Here is a 17,494-nt window from a genome sequence, read left to right as displayed (position 1 = left end):
TGCGATGGTGACAAAAGTCGACGTATGCCCCGCCGCGGTGGCGCAGTGGTAAGGACGCTCGACTGCTGTATACCCATAAGGATGCGGGATCGAATCCCGGTCGCGGCGGCCGCTTTTTGATGGCGACAAAAGGCTGGGCGTCCGGATGCAACAAAGTCGTTGCACATTAAAGAACCCCAGGTGGTCGACGTTTCCGGAGCCCACCACTACGGCGTCTGTCATGGTCAGAAACCGAAATCGAAGTAGTTCTCTTCGAAAGATCGCTCGAATGACCGCCCAGGTACTACCAGCAACTGCTTGCAGTGAAGTTACGCGGATAGATGGCACAAAAGAACTGTAGCTGCCGGCCTTATTGGCAACCTCTTGTGTCCAGAGTTTTCGAAACTGTGCACCACTCTCGCGGTAAGTTCGGTGGCGCTTTTCGGTAGGTTGCATATGGGACCAGCTAAAACCTGTTCCTTCATGCCTCGCATGTCAAATGCCTTAGGTTGTTAGTGACGAACGCAACGTAATGGGTGCATAATTTTTTTCCCCACATTGATGCACAGTTTCTTGAAGGTGTTTGATGCAATATTCATGCAAAGGCTCTGCCTTCTCCCTGCAGAAATCATTCGTAGACCTAACCAGAAGCTTTCTCAGAAGACATATATTTGGAGACTTTTTTCAGTTCTCGCACCTCGAACATGATGAGCCCTCTAGAGGTAGTAGAAAGAAGCGTTGTCACAGGAACTCAATGTCGCCACTAGATTAATAGGTCGACCCACCCTTCACTGCCTTCGTATGGCAGGCCTTAGAATCTCAGGGCGGCTCTTAGCGAGGAAGACTGATTGGCCAAGTCCGTCATCAGTGGTGTGGTGAATGGACGGTTCAGCACTCCAGCAAACGGGAGATGACAACAATGCCATGATAAAACTAATGAGCACACTAATTTGGTACTGAAACCCACTTTAAATTTATTGGGCTGACTTGCGCCCATAAAGTATTGATCAAACTAAGCGGTTATTCAAGATAATCCCCGCCACTCTCGGTCAATTTAAAGGTGATGAACTTTCAACATAAAACAAAAGCATCTACGGAAGCAGATATAGTACCATTTCGGATAGCGCCCTGCTGCAATCAGTTCAGATAAATCTAGTTGCATCTCGAAGACCGCATGTGTCTACGGCTTTGAGAATAAAAATTACAAAATATTGCGCACAAATGTCGTTTTTATGAAGTGAAATTCTTCTACAACTGTGGATCACAAACATTCAATGAAACCCGCTAGCCATTTCACAGCGTGTCAATTTTTATGGTGTCCAACATTGTTTCCTTGGTTAATTGCACTTTCAAATTTTGCAGCATCGTCTCATGGTAAAATCTTGCTGCAATTGGCGGTATAGAGCTTCTGGTTACACAGAGTCAAGCGGTGGAAAATAAGAACGTAGTAGTGATTGTCCCTTAGAGTAGTACAATTTTCATTGATCGAAATGCGACCATCAATAAAGCATTTTGCCTGGCTTACACATTTTTAAACAAGGGATTTGTATTATGCTAAAAAGGAATTGTAGCCCGCTCGTGCTCATGAATAGAGCGAAATATTGTGATCCAATATCTTCTCACCTTCTATACGTGATCTGGACTGCGGAAGACACATGCATGCACTTAATGAACTAGAAGTTATGGGGGTTATTCTCGCAAGAATGCGTCATGGGGGGGAGGTGGGGGGGGGGGGGGGGGGCTAGACGCTATAGTCGCTTTCTAGCCCCGACGTGCAGCCCTAGCAGACAGAGCTGTGACCCGCGGTGCGAGAAGTCGCTACTGCGGCAGGTTCGAGCCAGAGAGGACAAACACAGAGTTACATGCTCGAACAGTTTATTATGCTCGAGTACACGGCAAGAGAAATGCACTCAAGAACAACCGCCGTGTAGAGAGCGAATGTCGCGTACGGGGGTGAAATAAAACCACCTAAGGGGGAAGCACACGCAAGGAGGTGAGAGGTAGTCTGCTCACCTGGCGCGGCTTCGTGCTCACGGCCCGCAGCGGTAAGTGCATGCGGAACCGGGAGCATAGGGTGAAGGCGGCGGTCTCCCCGACGAAAAATGCTAACCGTGCGCGTGCACGCTCAACCATCGAAAGACGCCAAGGGAGTTGCCAACGTTTAGGAGTTGCGACAGACGCGCTCCTCACCTCGGATCGGGGAAAGGAGGTTTCCTGAGTAGGCCGGGAGGAGAGAAAGAAACCCGCGCGGTGTCGCCGCGGGAACCCGGGAGGTTGGCAAGGGTGGCCAGTGCGCCCTCTCCTCGCGGTCCACCCCAAGAGCGCGCGTAATCAGGTGTATTAATTACGCGCGATCCTTATAATGGGGCAGGGGATTATGAATCCCCACAAAGTTGATAAGACGGAGATAATCGATTGGTGTACATGTATTTGGCGACGTGACATGTACTCCGGGCATATCTTGACTACTCCCGGAGAGCCCATGGGCGGCACACTAAACGCCAGCTTTGCTGCCCTACGAAGTGGCCGTTAAACCCACTGGCGTATACGAGAGTTGCAACTAAGACGAAATAATCACATGGCCTCTTCCACGTAACAACGGGGTTAGACTAAAGCGCCAATTTTCGTGCAGGAACAAATTGATAAGGTATGAAAGACCCAAGACAATTTCTGGAGCAGCTCTTGCAGCAAATGAACATGCATTCTGCACCAGCTTTGGAGCAAAAAATGAGTTTCTTAGTAGGTGTGGAGTAGTGACATTGAGCATTTTCCAGCAATTTCGAGTGCAAATATGTGAAGTTTAATCAACCTTGACTCAAATCTCAAGATGTCACTGAGTTGGCATTTTCCTGCCATTTAATAAGCTTAAAAGGCAGCGTTTGTCACTGCTTATCAGGAATAGTTTTCGTAATGAAGTTGAAAGTTTTGATTATGAAAGTCTGGCCAGTGGAAAGTCCGAAAAACATGTCACCAGCCGGGTACATGCTGTTGGGTCACTCCACACAAAATATTACAATACTTTTAAATTTAATAAATGCCCAAGATCATGAGCAAATATTCAGTCTCCCAGATTTTCATAATAAAGTTTTAGAAGCATTGGGTAAGATGACAAAACTATATTTAGTCACGAAAAATGGGGGCCAGTGCCAAATATAGAAATTTTATTCAACTTTGGATGTGAAGTTGCCTGAACAAATAAATATGTACACAGCTGTACAGCACTGAGTCTACTTGATAGTTTTCTGCTGTCGCAGTGAGTGAGCCTTTCCTGAAAATGCTTCAAATTGCTCTTTATTCTTGTCCTGAAAAGAAAGTTCAAACAGAAAGAGAAAAAAACACTTTAGTTTCATAAACAACTATAGAATTTTTTTTTTTTTTTTCAGACAATTTCATTCAGAGGCAAAGCCTTGTTTTTATCATGGACTCAATAAATGAAACTAACCAATGTAATTGATGAGATGAAATTTTGCTAATTTTTTGTGCTACGTTAAAGACACCCTATAAATATGCATGATCATAAAAGAAAGCCTATGATAATGAACACTTGCACGACAGTCTCCAGCCTAAATAAAAAATTAGCTCCCTAGCATGCACAGAGGTCTTTTCATTTGAATTGGATTACACCCTCAGTGGTGGAACTGTGGAACTGACAACAGTCTTGTTGTAGCCCCTTCTGCAGCTGAAAAATTGTATTTTTCAAAGCAAAATTATCCTTATGGAGTACATAAAAAAAACGAATGCTAGCAAAATTTTGGCTGTTGGGTTAGCAAGTACACGTTTTCACTGTGAATGCCCGGTAAAACAAGGAGTCATTAACCCTATATTTAAATTTAGTTATTAAGCACTTTTAAAATGCTTAGAGTGAAAAGTAAACAAAGATAAGAAAAAAATACACCTGCACAAAATATGCAAGAATATTTATTCTTGCAGCTGAAGCCCTCAGGTACACTTGATGTCTGTTTTTATTTTGAAGGGACACAAATTGGTTGTGTGGTACCACACAACCCTCAAACGACAACAACAGTGGATTACGTATCTTGAGAATGGGGCCTTTAACGCTAACACGTTAACATCAGCGCGAGTTTGGGAGCAGTACTTTTTCTCGGCACATCAACAACACTTGAATAAGTAAGCTGTGCGGAAAAATTTTCCGACCATTTAATTTCTTCACAAAGTGATGGTATTATCCAAAGGTGTTTGAGGCATGAGCACGCTGTTATAAAATTGCCACACAGCTGCAGTTTTAAAATCCCTCAAGAAATTTTCAACTATTGCTCCACATGCTTACGCATGGCCTATTTTATTACTCCTGCAGACGAAATCTCATCTCTGCCGTAACTTGTGCTCGTACAAACAAATTAGCAAGAATGAAAATATACCATGAGAGAGAAGGTGCACACAAGCTGCACTCTACAGAATGCCCCAATGTGTTCTGGCACCAAGGCCTTTATTTCAGACTTCCACTTCTTTGCTTGTCCAATATGAGCTAAAAAAACCTACTAAGAGACTAAAATTGTCCAGAGTGAGAGTGGTTGCTTCAAATACACTGCTGCTGACACCTGTTGCCACCTGCTACCACCTGCCACCATCTGCTCAGTTACAAGCCGTTTCTGTGCGTGCCACGCATCACGAGAACTGAAAAGGGTGAGGACACTGGTGGCTGTTCAGATCCTTTCTTCTCATTAAATTACTCTCTCTCTTTGTTAGTGTGTTCACAAAACAACACAATGGTGAACCGTGGAGTGCTGCACTTTCGTTTTCCAGTTCATATGCACACAGCGGCCATGGAGGCTCTTGCAATGGCCATCAACAAATTTCTTTCATGCAATGCCTACCAATGTCGCATGAACACTTCTATAGCGTGCTGTTGGTCGTGCCCGCCAAGCCAGTGAGCACTGTCTAGAAATGTCAGTTTTTTCATAGAGAGTTCTGGGAGCAAGAACATTCACAGTTTTCAGATATTCACTCAGGACTGCGAACAGAAATGCGTGGTACTGCGAGATAAAAACTGCGGAAATGCAGTTTCTCTCTCGCAAAACTTTGTCAATGGCTTTTTGGTGCAAGAGTAGCGCAAACGTGAGGAAAAACTCGATTTTGTAGCTGCATGTAGCAGGATTTTCCATAATGCACAGTTTGGCTCCAATGGCACAGCAGTTTCGCTACTGCACCTAGAAACCATGCCAGGCCCAACAGCTCCACACAATGCATGACTTTACGCCATGTGAGACTCACCTCTGCCTCCTCAACTGTAGGTCGAGCTGTCCTGATGAAACGAAGGGTGCCAATTGTGTAGTCATAATCTGGAATTCCCCTGTGAATGGAACAAAAATGTGCTTTGTCTACTGCTGCCACGACTTGTTTCACGTGATAACTCAGACACACTGCAACCATTAATTAAACAATTAGAAGTGATCTGAGACTATACTGCCACTTATCACACAAACAGATCCTACGCACCAATTTTTTTTTCTTTCCGGTCCCAACAATCAACCACAGTGCAGTTAGGCAGCAGCAGTCATCAGCTCATTTAACTTTAATCATCAAGAAAGGCCGCTAGCCTTGTTAATGTAAAGAAAAGTATCCTTGGACACTGAACTGGATATAACTGGATATAACACGCAAATGCTTGTTTACCAAGAAGAACAGTGAAAATGTTTAGGTCTTACATTTTTTTTGTTGTTGTAAAGCACATTTTCTGGACACCACTCTGCACAGAGCTGAAATGGGCTTAAATAACTTACACAACTGCTCAAATGAACCAAACTTAGAAACTTTCTGCTTGTCTCAACTAACCGCAGATGCACTAGTAGGAAGATTAAAACAAGTTTTGAGTACAGGATTAAAACAAACAATTTTACCAGTTACTTGCAGCAACCAAAATTTTTTCCAAATATTGCATGTAAGCAGAAAGTTTAAATAGCGAGGCCGTCGAGAATCAGAAAGAACCCTTCAAGTGGCACAATACTCTTGTTTGGTTTAATAAAATTTACCCTCCCAGTGAGACTCTGGCTATGAGGGATGCTGTAATGGAGGGCACCGAAAATTTCGACCACCTGGTAACAATGTAAATGCAAATTTGTTGCTAAATGATGGATGCCACAATAACCCAAATTAATGAAAGCAAGCAAAAACAAAACAGGGATACACACAAACGTTCCTCATTTAGAGGCCGCTGTGATTGCAGTGGGGCCATGTACCTGCACAGATGGCTAGAGTAACGTGTACTATCAGGGCTTTTAATTATATGACGTGGTTCAATCAATCAATCATTTAGGAAAAGTAGAACAAGACATTTTTTTCAAGTCACCTTCATGAATTCTAATAGCCTTACTGTTTTGTGCTGCATTCGTGCACTTTATCGTTTGCTTTCGACGCTGCGTGTGCCTTCTGGACCACACAGAAATCATTCCATGTTACCGCACAGCCTGTAACCCTTCTACATTTTTTGCATTATGCAATGTATGTTTAAGCAGGGGGCAAATTTTTTTTCTTGCAGGGCATGCACGTGCACATGTGTGGGGAGACTGTTGATGCCTTGAGTTCCAGAGAGGAGCTAACTTGCTCGAATGTGGCAAAATCTGTTCGGCAGCATTGTAACTTGGCAGTGAGTGAGCATTCTGTGTATTCTAGAAAAAAATGGCAGCAAGTGCGTTTTCTCCGTCTGTGAGCAGTGGAAATACAATAGCTCTATGGTTTATTTGTGCGCACAAGATGCATTGTATGGTCTTGTCCAACTATAATGCACATCTTTTTACTTATACTGTAGGAAAGTAAGGGCTTACACACAAGTGTATATTACGCTCAATAAAACCAACTGTGAGATATAAAGCTTGCTGCCTCATGACAATGGCCGAGCGATTTAAGGCACGAGACAAACGTGGCTATAATTGGACACCCAGGAGATATGAGGGCTCAATCTGTTTCTCTTTATCATAAGCAACGTGGAAAGATGCAAAAGTCTCAAGTCGTATGGCCAGGGCACAGCGCACAACTATAGGTGTCCACATCTCTTGGGTGAATCCAAGAGTTGTCAGTTACCATGACCATATTGCCATTTGTTCCCCCTTCATGCAGTGAGAAAGCAAGTGGTAAAAACCTTTTGGGAACTGTCTTCACAGAGTTGCCTGCAGCAGCCTCTTGAGAGCGCACTTTACCATCTAGCCTATTCCCAGTGCCACTAAATGCCTAGAAAAGAGACAACAGGAACTTTCAGAGCACATTACACAAAAACCTGAAGGTATCATAAAGAAAAGTTCATCTCTAACAAGTGACTCCAAAAATGATATCTGAGTACGCTGTACTGTATTATGCCATGTAGAATAAAAATTCTCTCGGCAATGAAAAGAAACCTACACAGCTGAAACCTGCCTCCTTGTCCCACACCACAAAATGCAGCCTCCTGGCATGGTTAAATATTGTTTTCTAATAAACATAGTGCACTGGCAACACTCATTATTTAAGACATACTCTTAATATATTCGCCAGAGTTGAGGCCAACACAATTTCTATGATTACAACAAATTTCATAGACAGGTTCCATAACAAGAAGCTTTCGTATCCGTCACACGCCCCCACGCTAATGGCCAAAAGTATTAAAAGGTTCATAACATGACGGGATTAGCCATATGTCATTAGAGCAAGATGACAGGTCCAAGATCTCATTATAAATTACTTATAGTAATAACAGAAGGCTTACCACAAAGCTTAAGGGTTGTGCCTCATAGGCAGAGTAGTCCATCTGAAAAAGGTGAATTGCACCAACAGACATACGGTTGTGATCATCAACATCACAGCAACCTTTTTCATTAGCCTAAAATCAGGAATCGCTGGGGCGAAAATTGCAGGCAGCCCAACCACACAAATTTCCCGCCCTTATTATTATATTGGGACGCCTTCCACAGCTGTTCACTTGGAATCTACCCAGTTATACAAGACCACTGGTTTGCAGATCTCCACATTACGTATCCTGGCCACATCCGTTTCCTCCTCCTTCTGAATAGTACACATCAACTGCTGCAACTAACATCACAAAAGAAGGCTTAACAAGAGGAGGCCATGTGAATATGGAAGTGGCCCTTGTCCTGCAGTGGACATGGTCAAGCTAATAATGATGATAACATTTCGAGCTTTGCCACTACAAAGCGTGTTTTGAATCTCGTTTTCATACATTCCCTACACGGTACACACTACTCTCACAAATAAACAGATACAATTGGCGGCAGTCAGCTTCTGCGTTTTGTCATTCAGTGTCATTGCTTGGTTAATTGTTTTTTCCTTCAAAGAAGTTATCTGGATACGAGCAGAAAATTATTGAAAACGACCTGAAGAATACATTCATAAAGTGCTAGGAGCTGCTGTAGCATAAACCCATTTTTAATGATCACCTGCAGCACCTCGTGCATTCCACTGGGGCGTTTTTCATTCAGTGCTTCTCCCACTTCTTCCACACATATGTTCTTCCTACCCAGACAAGTATTCCAGAATATAGCCCTCCGATAAATAAAAAATTTGCTGAGCTAAGCATAGTGGCTTAGCGCATCAATCAGCACGAGCTGATTGGCATTTGCCGCCAATCAGCCTATGCTGATGGTGGAAGGAGGCTCCAAACCTAGGCCGGGAGTGCAGACGGAACGCTTAACTCTCTATCCCTACTCTTTCCCACGGAAACAGTGTTGAGCAGCCCAAAAAAGCCTATAAGTAACACCTGTGGCTGCCTAAGAGGCAGCCAGGTTATGGACTCGATCGATGGAAACCCCCGGTGCGACTGACCGTCCTTCCTCCCCACTAGCCTACAAGGCAGACGGAATAAGGGAGTAATTATTCGTTAGCATCCATTCGGGCATGGCCATATAACTACAAAGGAAAGCTATGTATATAGCTTAGTCACTAAACTTAGCTCTACCAATTTTATTTGTCGAACAGCCACACGTTAAAATTTTGGCTTGCACTTGCTAGTTGCTACGTGGTCTTGCTTTGAGACGGACCTGCGTACGAATGGAAGTTGGTGAAGGCAGCGGCGCACAGCTCTACCACATTTACCAGCATGCTATCCTTCATTTAGTGCATAAAGAGAAATGCAAGAATATTTGAGCAAACGTATACGAGCAAAATGAATGCAGCATTTCGGAAATGCCAGCATGAAAAGTACCTATCATGTGCCTTTAGGTTTTTCTCCTTTTTTTTTTTCTTCCTTTCTTTCCAGGTTCCATTCAGTGATCATTCCGAACCACAATTACAGACAAGCCTGGAGACCAGAGTCGGAAGTTCATGCACTACGACACTGTGCATGTGGACACAAGATTGCATGCCGGCGAATGTCTTGTGGGCTTCATTAGTTCTGTGCCTCCCAGTTCCCCAGGACAGCTCCTTAGGAAGACGCAGCTCAGGCTGCAAAAAGCACACACCTCGGCTTCTTTCTGTGGCTTCTTCTGTGCATTGACAGGCTCAGGATCCTTGTATCCAACAGGAGGGGCAAACTCAACCTGTACAAGACAATAAATGGTCGTTCACTGCACTGCTGCAGTGCACTTCTACACATCACATATATGGCACCAAATTACAATGCAACAAATCAGCCAATTTTTGACAATTAGATACAGTATTCATACTAAGTGGACCCATGCTGTGGTTTAAAAAGTGACAGGAATTACTTATGTTTGTCCTTTCTTCCTTTGCTTTGCAAGCACTTTGCTTGGAAGAAGTTTAAACAGGGTTTTCAACTCTTTCTTTATAACACATAGCTTTAGGTGCTTGGGGTGGCGAGTTTTTCGCACAGGCTGCCCCAGTTGGAAACAAGTATGCAGTGGAGCTTGGAAAACAATGTAAATGCATGAGTACTACATAGAATTCCCAAACTCCATTGTCTTGGCAAACTTCATAGATTAAGAATACAGGCATCTTTTAAGCTGCTGAAAGAAGACACTGCCCTAAAAAGCAATTTTCAGATTTGTGTAAATAAATTTTTTACTAAAACATGGACCATTGCCATGCATATGCCTTTGTCTGATCAGGCACAACTTAACCCAGTGCCACAAACATTTCAGCCATGCAGTTCTACCAAAGCTGATGTAATCATGGTCAGGAACGAAGGTTCTTAGATTTCATATATAATGAAGAAACCAGTGATGAGTAAAAAATGTTTCTGAAACATTGGATTCCAGGGCCATAATTGTCCCCAAAGTTATTTGGAAAATATTCCTTTATTTATTATAAATATGTTCTTTCCCCAGTTGAAGCGCAGGAATTTCGTTCACTTGTCTCTGCAGCGCATTTGCGCTTTGTTTACAATACCGCAGGCCACTGCCAGACCAAAAGCTGTCAAAAAAAAAAAAAAAGCCAGAAGAGCTTGACCAGACAAGCTGATTTGTGTATTTAAAAAATTTGCACACTCCAGCAGAAGAGGCAGGTGGCATTTTGTATCATGTTATTCAACCATAGAAGGCAAAGTTAAGCAGAGAGGCAATGAAACCAGCCTACTACTCACATTCATGTCACATTCGATGATGGACACTGCATTGCCAGGCTTAGTCTCGAGCACGCACAGCTCATACGTCTGCATGAAAAAGAAAAAGAAAAGAAAACAGGACCGGCATAGGACTTCAGCAAGGAGCACAGTACAGTAGAACACCGCTATAGTAAACTCGGATATAGTAAAGTGAAACTGAAGTCCCAGTTCATCTTCCATAGACAACTGTACATTTTCCCCTCTTAATATAAAGAAATTTTTGGTAAAATTCGGTTAGAGTAAAGTGCATCTGGCCGCGGCGACGATTTCTCACGAAATGACATCGCCGCACAAGAGCTAGATAAGATCGCGAGGCAAATGTTTATTCGAAAAAAAAAAAAAAAAAGAAAAAAAAAAACAAGCGCAGAGAGTTTTTCTTTTTTTTTTAGTGACTTTACCACTAGGCTTATCAGCACTCAGGAAAAGCCATCTTCACCTAGGCCTTGGAGCCGCGAGGGAAGGCATGCAGCGTGTAGGGAAAAAAAGTAAAGCTGTCCACAAACATTGAAAGAAAGCGACGCAATCCATTCAGAAAACAAGGAGAGTAAAAATGCAGTGAGTGAGAAATAGGGAATAGAAGAAAAGACAGAAAAAGCAGAAATTGATGCCGAATTCAAGCAAGGCTTTAATTTTCACATGAAATCAAACTCGGTTGTATTCATTGTCCTCGTGCTTATGAGGTACTTCCACAAAATGTAAACAAAATCATATAACTGAAAAAGTGTTACGAACAGAAAATAAGTGAGAGATGGAAGGTATTTTAGAATGTTTTTTTCATAAAGCGATAAGATCTGTTCAGTAAATAAGCATTTAATTACAAAACAGCAACTTCGGCACCATGTCATCAATGACAAGACCCTGATATAGTAAAGATTTTTTCCAGTCCCAGTGACTTTACTATAAAGGGGTTCTACTGTATAACAGAAACAGAGACAATGGAAAAGAAGGCACTTTCTATAGAAATCCACTAGGTAGTGCTGCCCTATATTGTCGAGAGCAACATATTGCCTGCCGACATCCAACGCAAGGCGAAGAAGCACAAGGGAATTATTCAATTTGCGAATTACAGCATATCCTTTTTTTCCCCCATTTACTGCAGACAATAGTGGCGTAATACTTTATTTTTTTTCCTTAAAAGCCAAACAATGCAGCCGTGCTTTATGCACTGAGAAGCTATTACAGACATTTAGTATAATGTACACCACTTAGTGTGTACCACCAGCCTCCAGTGCACATGCTCGGATGATGCCTGCACTTGGCATCATCTGCACTGTTGCAAGATCCCCAGGGAGAAAGAATAAACAACTTTCGTGCTGATAATTCAAGGCTCTTTAAAAAAAAAGGTACAAGTAAAGATTTTTCGCTAAAAAGGGTATTCAAACTGCTATCATACACGTTCAAGAACAGTTTCAGAAAACACAGCAATAATCCATTATGCCACAGAAGTTACAGGAAGAAGAGGTTTTAATTGTATCGTGATCTATTTTCATATTCTTCTATTTTCCACTAAGTGGCTTCTCACTTCTTTACTATGCAGCTTCAGGTAGTGTGGCTATGATGGTCCAGAAACACGCTTCTAAGCCTGATAGCAGTTCACATTTCCGGCTTCATAGCACCCATGTGCCGTACCATCCGCTTTTCCAGTGCCTCTACTTCCAAAACTGGAGCAAGGGCCATTCACCACCAACATACCTTGTTGTTGTACTCTATGGCAATGACGTCATTGGTTGACAGGCAGGCGAAATTCCTCAATGCATTTTCTAAGCTGAGACTTCTGTCAAGGAAATCCACAAATGGCACTCTACACAGTCCCCGACTGCAATCAGCTCATCTTTTACAGCCGGGGTCTCAAAAACGCAGCCTTCGGAGCTGTGTGACAAGGCTCGCCAGCTCCACAAATTTCAGTCTGTGTCCCGAAAGCATGTGCCCGCTTCAAGAGTTAACTTTACCACCAGACTCCTTTCCAGACTGAAATTAACAAAAAAGCCTCGTCCCCAGACAGTATGCATTGTTTGTGGAAATGAAGAAAGGCATTTTCCTTATAATCTGCAAGAACTTCAGGCAGACGTCACCTGCCTTCAATAACGAGGCGCCAGACAAGCTGCCATCTCATCTCCAATCATATATTTTTTTCTTTTGTAAATCAGTGACTGTGGTATTAACCATTGCAGCCTTTCAATGCAATGGTTAATACCACAGTACCAGCAATGGTTAATACCAAAGCTTTCCAAGCCATCCTGAAGTGATGACCGTCTAGATTTTACGTAGAAGGGAGCATGCACAGCTTTTTTTTCTTTCCCATAAAGAATGAGAGAATGTGGTTTGGAAACAAGATGTTCCGGTTGTTTATTGTTGTTTATGTTTTTAATTTCTTATTGTTTATATGTACTTACTGTTGCTGTTGTAATTTTCTGGCTCTTGGCCTGTGAGGGACGAGATTTCCTCAAGTCGCAATGAGACTGAGACACCTGCTTTGTAACATACTTACACAGACCGAATTTTTGATGGACCAGACTGGATTAAGAACCTTTATGCAGAAGGGTTCCAAAGATATCCAAAGATTAAACCTAGGCTGGATGCATTTTGGTCAAAAACAAAAAAGCTTTGGCGCATGCTATCTTCCGAGAGCACTAAAGTACAATAAGTACTTTCTTCTAGGCGAGTTGGTTCATATAAGCAAAAGGAAATAAACTTGCGCAAAAATTAGAAGAAGAAAGAGATTGCGCTCCGTCCTGTCATCACGTCTCTTTCTTCTTCTAATTTTTGCGCATGTTTAGTTCCTTTTCCACTAAAGTACCATGTGCTGACCATGACGGCGATTGCAACTTGAGACTCACGGTGATCACAACCTGAGACTCAGCAGAAAGACACCAAAGAGACCATTTTATCAGCCTTGGCTCGACACATGTATCAAACCTACCTTGAATTATCAACAAGGTAAGTAAAGTAGCACTACACGACAAACTAATAGTTTCGTCCAACATCAAGACACTTTCTACATGCGTTGCTATTGACTTCATTGCACCAGTTTTCTCTTCTGCTAGTCTCTAACTCAAAGGACCCCTCCTAACATTCAAGATTCCCATAGATTCCTACTGTTCTGCCTAAACAACACTATCAAAGGCCATTTTTCTAGACACCTTCAAGAAAAAAGAAAAAGAAAAGTCACTGTGCACTGAGAAAGACATCATTCCTGAATAAAAATACCTTGTTGGCGTTTACAACATACCATATCCCAGCTGTGCCTACATTATCACGAATGACACTTTGAGAAGGGCCTAAAAATGTCATGTTACGACGTCAGATATTAAAGAAAAAATGGCTTGCAATGCTCTTACAAAGCATATTTGATCAAAACTGAAAACGTTTTAAAATTCCTGTAGCTTTCCTAGGGTTTCGACGCCTGTCGGCTTCCTTCACACATCTCTAGAGAGAAGGACGGGCACATGTTTTCTATCGTCAACATCCTTGTTTCTACAGCCTGAGCAACAAGTATGGGCTCAATATACCAAAGGATACACAGCCTTGGGATTTGTGATGTCTAGGAAGTCCACCGAAAGGGGCTGAAACTTGGAGAATGTAGCCACAGGAAGAGTTGCGCTCTCAACTTGGACTATGTCACCTTCATCAAGCAACAAGTTCCTTTGCATCTGCAAAAGAAATGAAACCATTGGTGCACATCTGTTCTTTAACATCATTAGGTATTAGCTGCATGCACTACATATATCAGTGAGTCTCGTACACCGTGCACTGGCAATGTAGCCTATGCCAGCAGTTTCAATCCTGTAGGAACAGTAATAACCTTTTGTTTTTGCTGCCTATCAAGACGGTTAGTTTAAGATAACTAACTAAGCCAACAATGAAATATGACAAAATGGCCGAGAAACAACTCCATAGGAATAACTAAAAGCCAGTGTGTACTACAAAGAGAGCGAGGTGCCAAAGCACAGCATAGAATTGTTCTAAACCAGCTTTTTAAATGCACAAAATTACCTCGCAAAAACCAAGCCTATGCACTGAAGACAAAACCATTCATACTACATGCTGTATGTTGTTCAAAAATACAACACTAGAAAAAAGGAACACTTAGAATTTCACTGTGCTATATTACGCCAAACTCTACTATCACCAGAAAAAATTGTGGGCTAAGGTAATCATAAGTGTAAAAGTGCTGAGGATGTTTGCTCCGACATCACAGCATGTCAAGGTGACCTCCCCAAGAAATCACACCTTAAATATTTATTCTCAAGGTGTCAAATTCTGCAGACAAGCTAACATAATTACAGCATGAAATCGACCCTCACCATGGCAGCATTTTTGTTTTGTGGTTTCATCCAGCCCTCACTTTTTCAGAGGTGATTGATCTGTTACTCTGCCCTGATAACAGTGAAATTAATTCATCTTACCATGTCACACAGGACAAGGTGCAAAGCAATATGACTGATACAAGAGATCATCTTTACCCAGTATGGCAAATACACTTTGCCTTCATCAGCAACAAATTCGAGGACGCCACAGTGTGTTTCTCGGTTTGACTTCTTATTGGTCAGCTTGAACAACATAGGGTAGACAATGTTGAGGCGTGCTAGAAGAAAAATGCAATCAAAAGGTTTCATTTCATACATTTCCATACAGCATTTACGATGAGTTTCCAAAAAATTTGCAAATAAAATAAGCTTGACAAAAAGTCAACTTTTGGCAAAGCATCCTGCATCATCACTGAAGCAGCAATCAAGTTTTACATAGCTAATCCCTGCTCAAAAGACTGCCTTTTACATAAAGGGGAATTAAAAAATGGTAATGTTAAGTGAGACCAGAGTAGTATGTTACCATCCAGAAACTACCAGTCTCCCTTCTAGAACAAAATTGCTCAGTAGTAAAGGAAATCACAAACATTTCTTTTATTTCATCCTCTGCATTAATTCTTTCTACAGTACACTCTGTATCAGCCTCTGCGGATCCTGGTGATTCGGGTACCCAGAAAGGGAGCTGACAGAGAATAACGCATCCTTTATCAGAGTTCAGATTATAATGAGACAGCCTACAGACACTAGGAGTTAATTTTTCCTTCCACTCTCAGCATTCGTGGTCACACAGGACCTCCCTGACAAGGAAGCAATATTTATGTATTGGAATTAAAATTCGTGATAAGGTAGAAAGACAACCAAGCGCTGTGTGAGGGCCCAGGCCACCTTTTGCTGCACAACTATTGACAGTTTATTCAGTTGCTTTAAACCTCAGCCCAACAATATGAAGGCAAGTTAAAAATAAACACGGACTTAAAAAAAATTTTCAAATCTTAGCTTTCAACCACCCTCGCCCCCAAGAGGTACGATGGGTTCGATATTGACACTTCACCAAGGCAAAACACACGGAAACTCGGATGGGTGTGGTTATGCCCTAGTCATTTGAGAGCGCAATGCAGCATACCTCAATTATGAATTGGGCCCTCACACTCACAACACACACAGACACCAGCACTACCTTATGCACCTCCTTAAAGCTCAATATGACCTCAGTAAAACGGCAGACCTTTGTAAGCTACACAGTTTCAAATGTCTTGTAAAACAAAACAGATGCACACCAAGAGGCAAGAAGTGATGTTCTATTGAAAGTGTCAAAGCAAAAATAAACAAAAACAACTAGCACAACATTGTCAAAGCCATATACTCACTCAAGTGATCCAGCGCAGATGGAGGCATAATAACTGGAACAAAGTTCATGAAGAACATAGTATTAGGTTCTTGAATGCAGCAGAGAAACAATGATTGTCTAGTCTCCGATATAGTTCTAGTAGAAAGATTCAGAGAAGCCTCAGTGCTACAGCGACATAACATGAGAATGAAGGATGCATGAAATGCTCACAAAGAAACATGTATGCAATTGCTGAGCCAAGTCTTATTTAACTCAAATACCATTATACGATAAAAAAAAAAATGACAACGGCCAAGGAGTCCCAACATAAATACTGATATGAATGTGTCCTGCTGCACCATTCAGGAGGTGAAATAAAGTTAGTGCAATAGTGTACTTACTCTTGCCACCCCTCTCTACGTCTTGCCGCTCATTGCCAGGAAGCATCGACACAGAGTACGATCTGTACTGCGTGTTGAAAGGCCGAGCAAGGTGATCGTGAAACATGTTGAAGGGAAACTGAAAACAGAGCACGAACGTTAACTAATGCCAGAATCGAGGTACCCACTTGATGATGAGCATGTCCTGTGCTAGTACATTTAAAGCCGCACTGCAACAAGGTGCAAATAAGGTGCAGGAATCGTAATGGAACCTTATTTTTAAACCATGGCAGAAACCAAACCGGTTCTAGGAGCGCTATAACAAAAACGTCTTTTCGGAACGAGTTTTCATAACTCGCACCTGCCCTAACAGTGTGATGGACTAAGAATATACCGTTGCATGAGCGTAAAGGAGTGGTTCAAAATGTGGCGATTATTTACTCGCTAATCTGCGGTACACGGATGTTGAGTTTGGCCCACGATCGTTGTTTGGACACTATTTTCACAAAAACGTAGGAATGAACATTTACAAAAACCACACCACACGACCATGCTGATTTATTAGCGCTGTTCTGAGCTATATCTATGGTTGCAACACAGTGACCACAAGATAATGATTCAATAACGCTGACTCATACCATTTTGAGACCGCTAGCAGGCAATTTCACGTAGTCTGTCACTCGCGAACGGCCATTCACAACAAACGAACAGCTGAGTACAACGTTGCCTGGCGAAAGCGCCCATTAGGCTACATTTACAGATGTGAAAATAATTCAAAGTTGGTTTTAAAAACATTCACTTGCCTGTCTCTACCAGATACAAGTAAAACCCTGTGTTTGCCTGTGCTATGTTTTATTTCAATTGTTTCATTGCTCACTTTAATTAACCGTATTTATGTCGTATGTAGCAATGTTCTAAAATCATTGATGTGAAAAATGAACCGAAAGTGAAGCCTAACGCACGGATGGTTGTGGTCACGTGACAACAAAAGCGGGAG

The 17,494-nt window shown here is 42.2% G+C and overlaps 1 protein-coding gene across 1 annotated transcript; it reads right to left on the bottom strand.

Moving 5' to 3' along the window:
• Positions 1-3,118: 3,118 nt before the first annotated feature.
• On the bottom strand, positions 3,119-17,241 carry Ufd1 (ubiquitin fusion-degradation 1-like). The gene is made up of 12 exons (XM_084599174.1): positions 17,136-17,241; positions 16,519-16,636; positions 16,158-16,190; positions 14,947-15,068; positions 14,003-14,133; positions 12,176-12,248; positions 10,463-10,531; positions 9,384-9,461; positions 7,676-7,717; positions 7,076-7,164; positions 5,212-5,290; positions 3,119-3,281 (listed from the first exon to the last, which is right to left on the bottom strand). The coding sequence occupies exons 1-12, from the start codon at positions 17,136-17,138 to the stop codon at positions 3,207-3,209; spliced, it is 912 nt and encodes a 303-aa protein (XP_084455300.1). The 5' UTR covers positions 17,139-17,241; the 3' UTR covers positions 3,119-3,206.
• Positions 17,242-17,494: the final 253 nt, after the last annotated feature.

The sequence above is a fragment of the Amblyomma maculatum genome, chromosome 3 (genome assembly GCF_055883805.1).
Source record: "Amblyomma maculatum isolate TAMU_Amacu chromosome 3, ASM5588380v1, whole genome shotgun sequence".
Lineage (NCBI taxonomy): Eukaryota > Metazoa > Arthropoda > Arachnida > Ixodida > Ixodidae > Amblyomma > Amblyomma maculatum.
The sequence above is the reverse complement of the archived record's forward strand: the minus strand, read 5'-3'. Positions and strand labels throughout refer to the sequence as shown.

Coding starts and splice junctions, on each gene's coding strand:
- Ufd1 (XM_084599174.1), bottom strand. Junction 10,532..12,175: donor CCATAGAGTACAACAACAAG/GTATGTTGGTGG, acceptor TTTTTCATGCAG/ACGTATGAGCTGTGCGTGCT. Junction 7,165..7,675: donor CACAACCCTTAAGCTTTGTG/GTAAGCCTTCTG, acceptor TCTCTTTTCTAG/GCATTTAGTGGCACTGGGAA.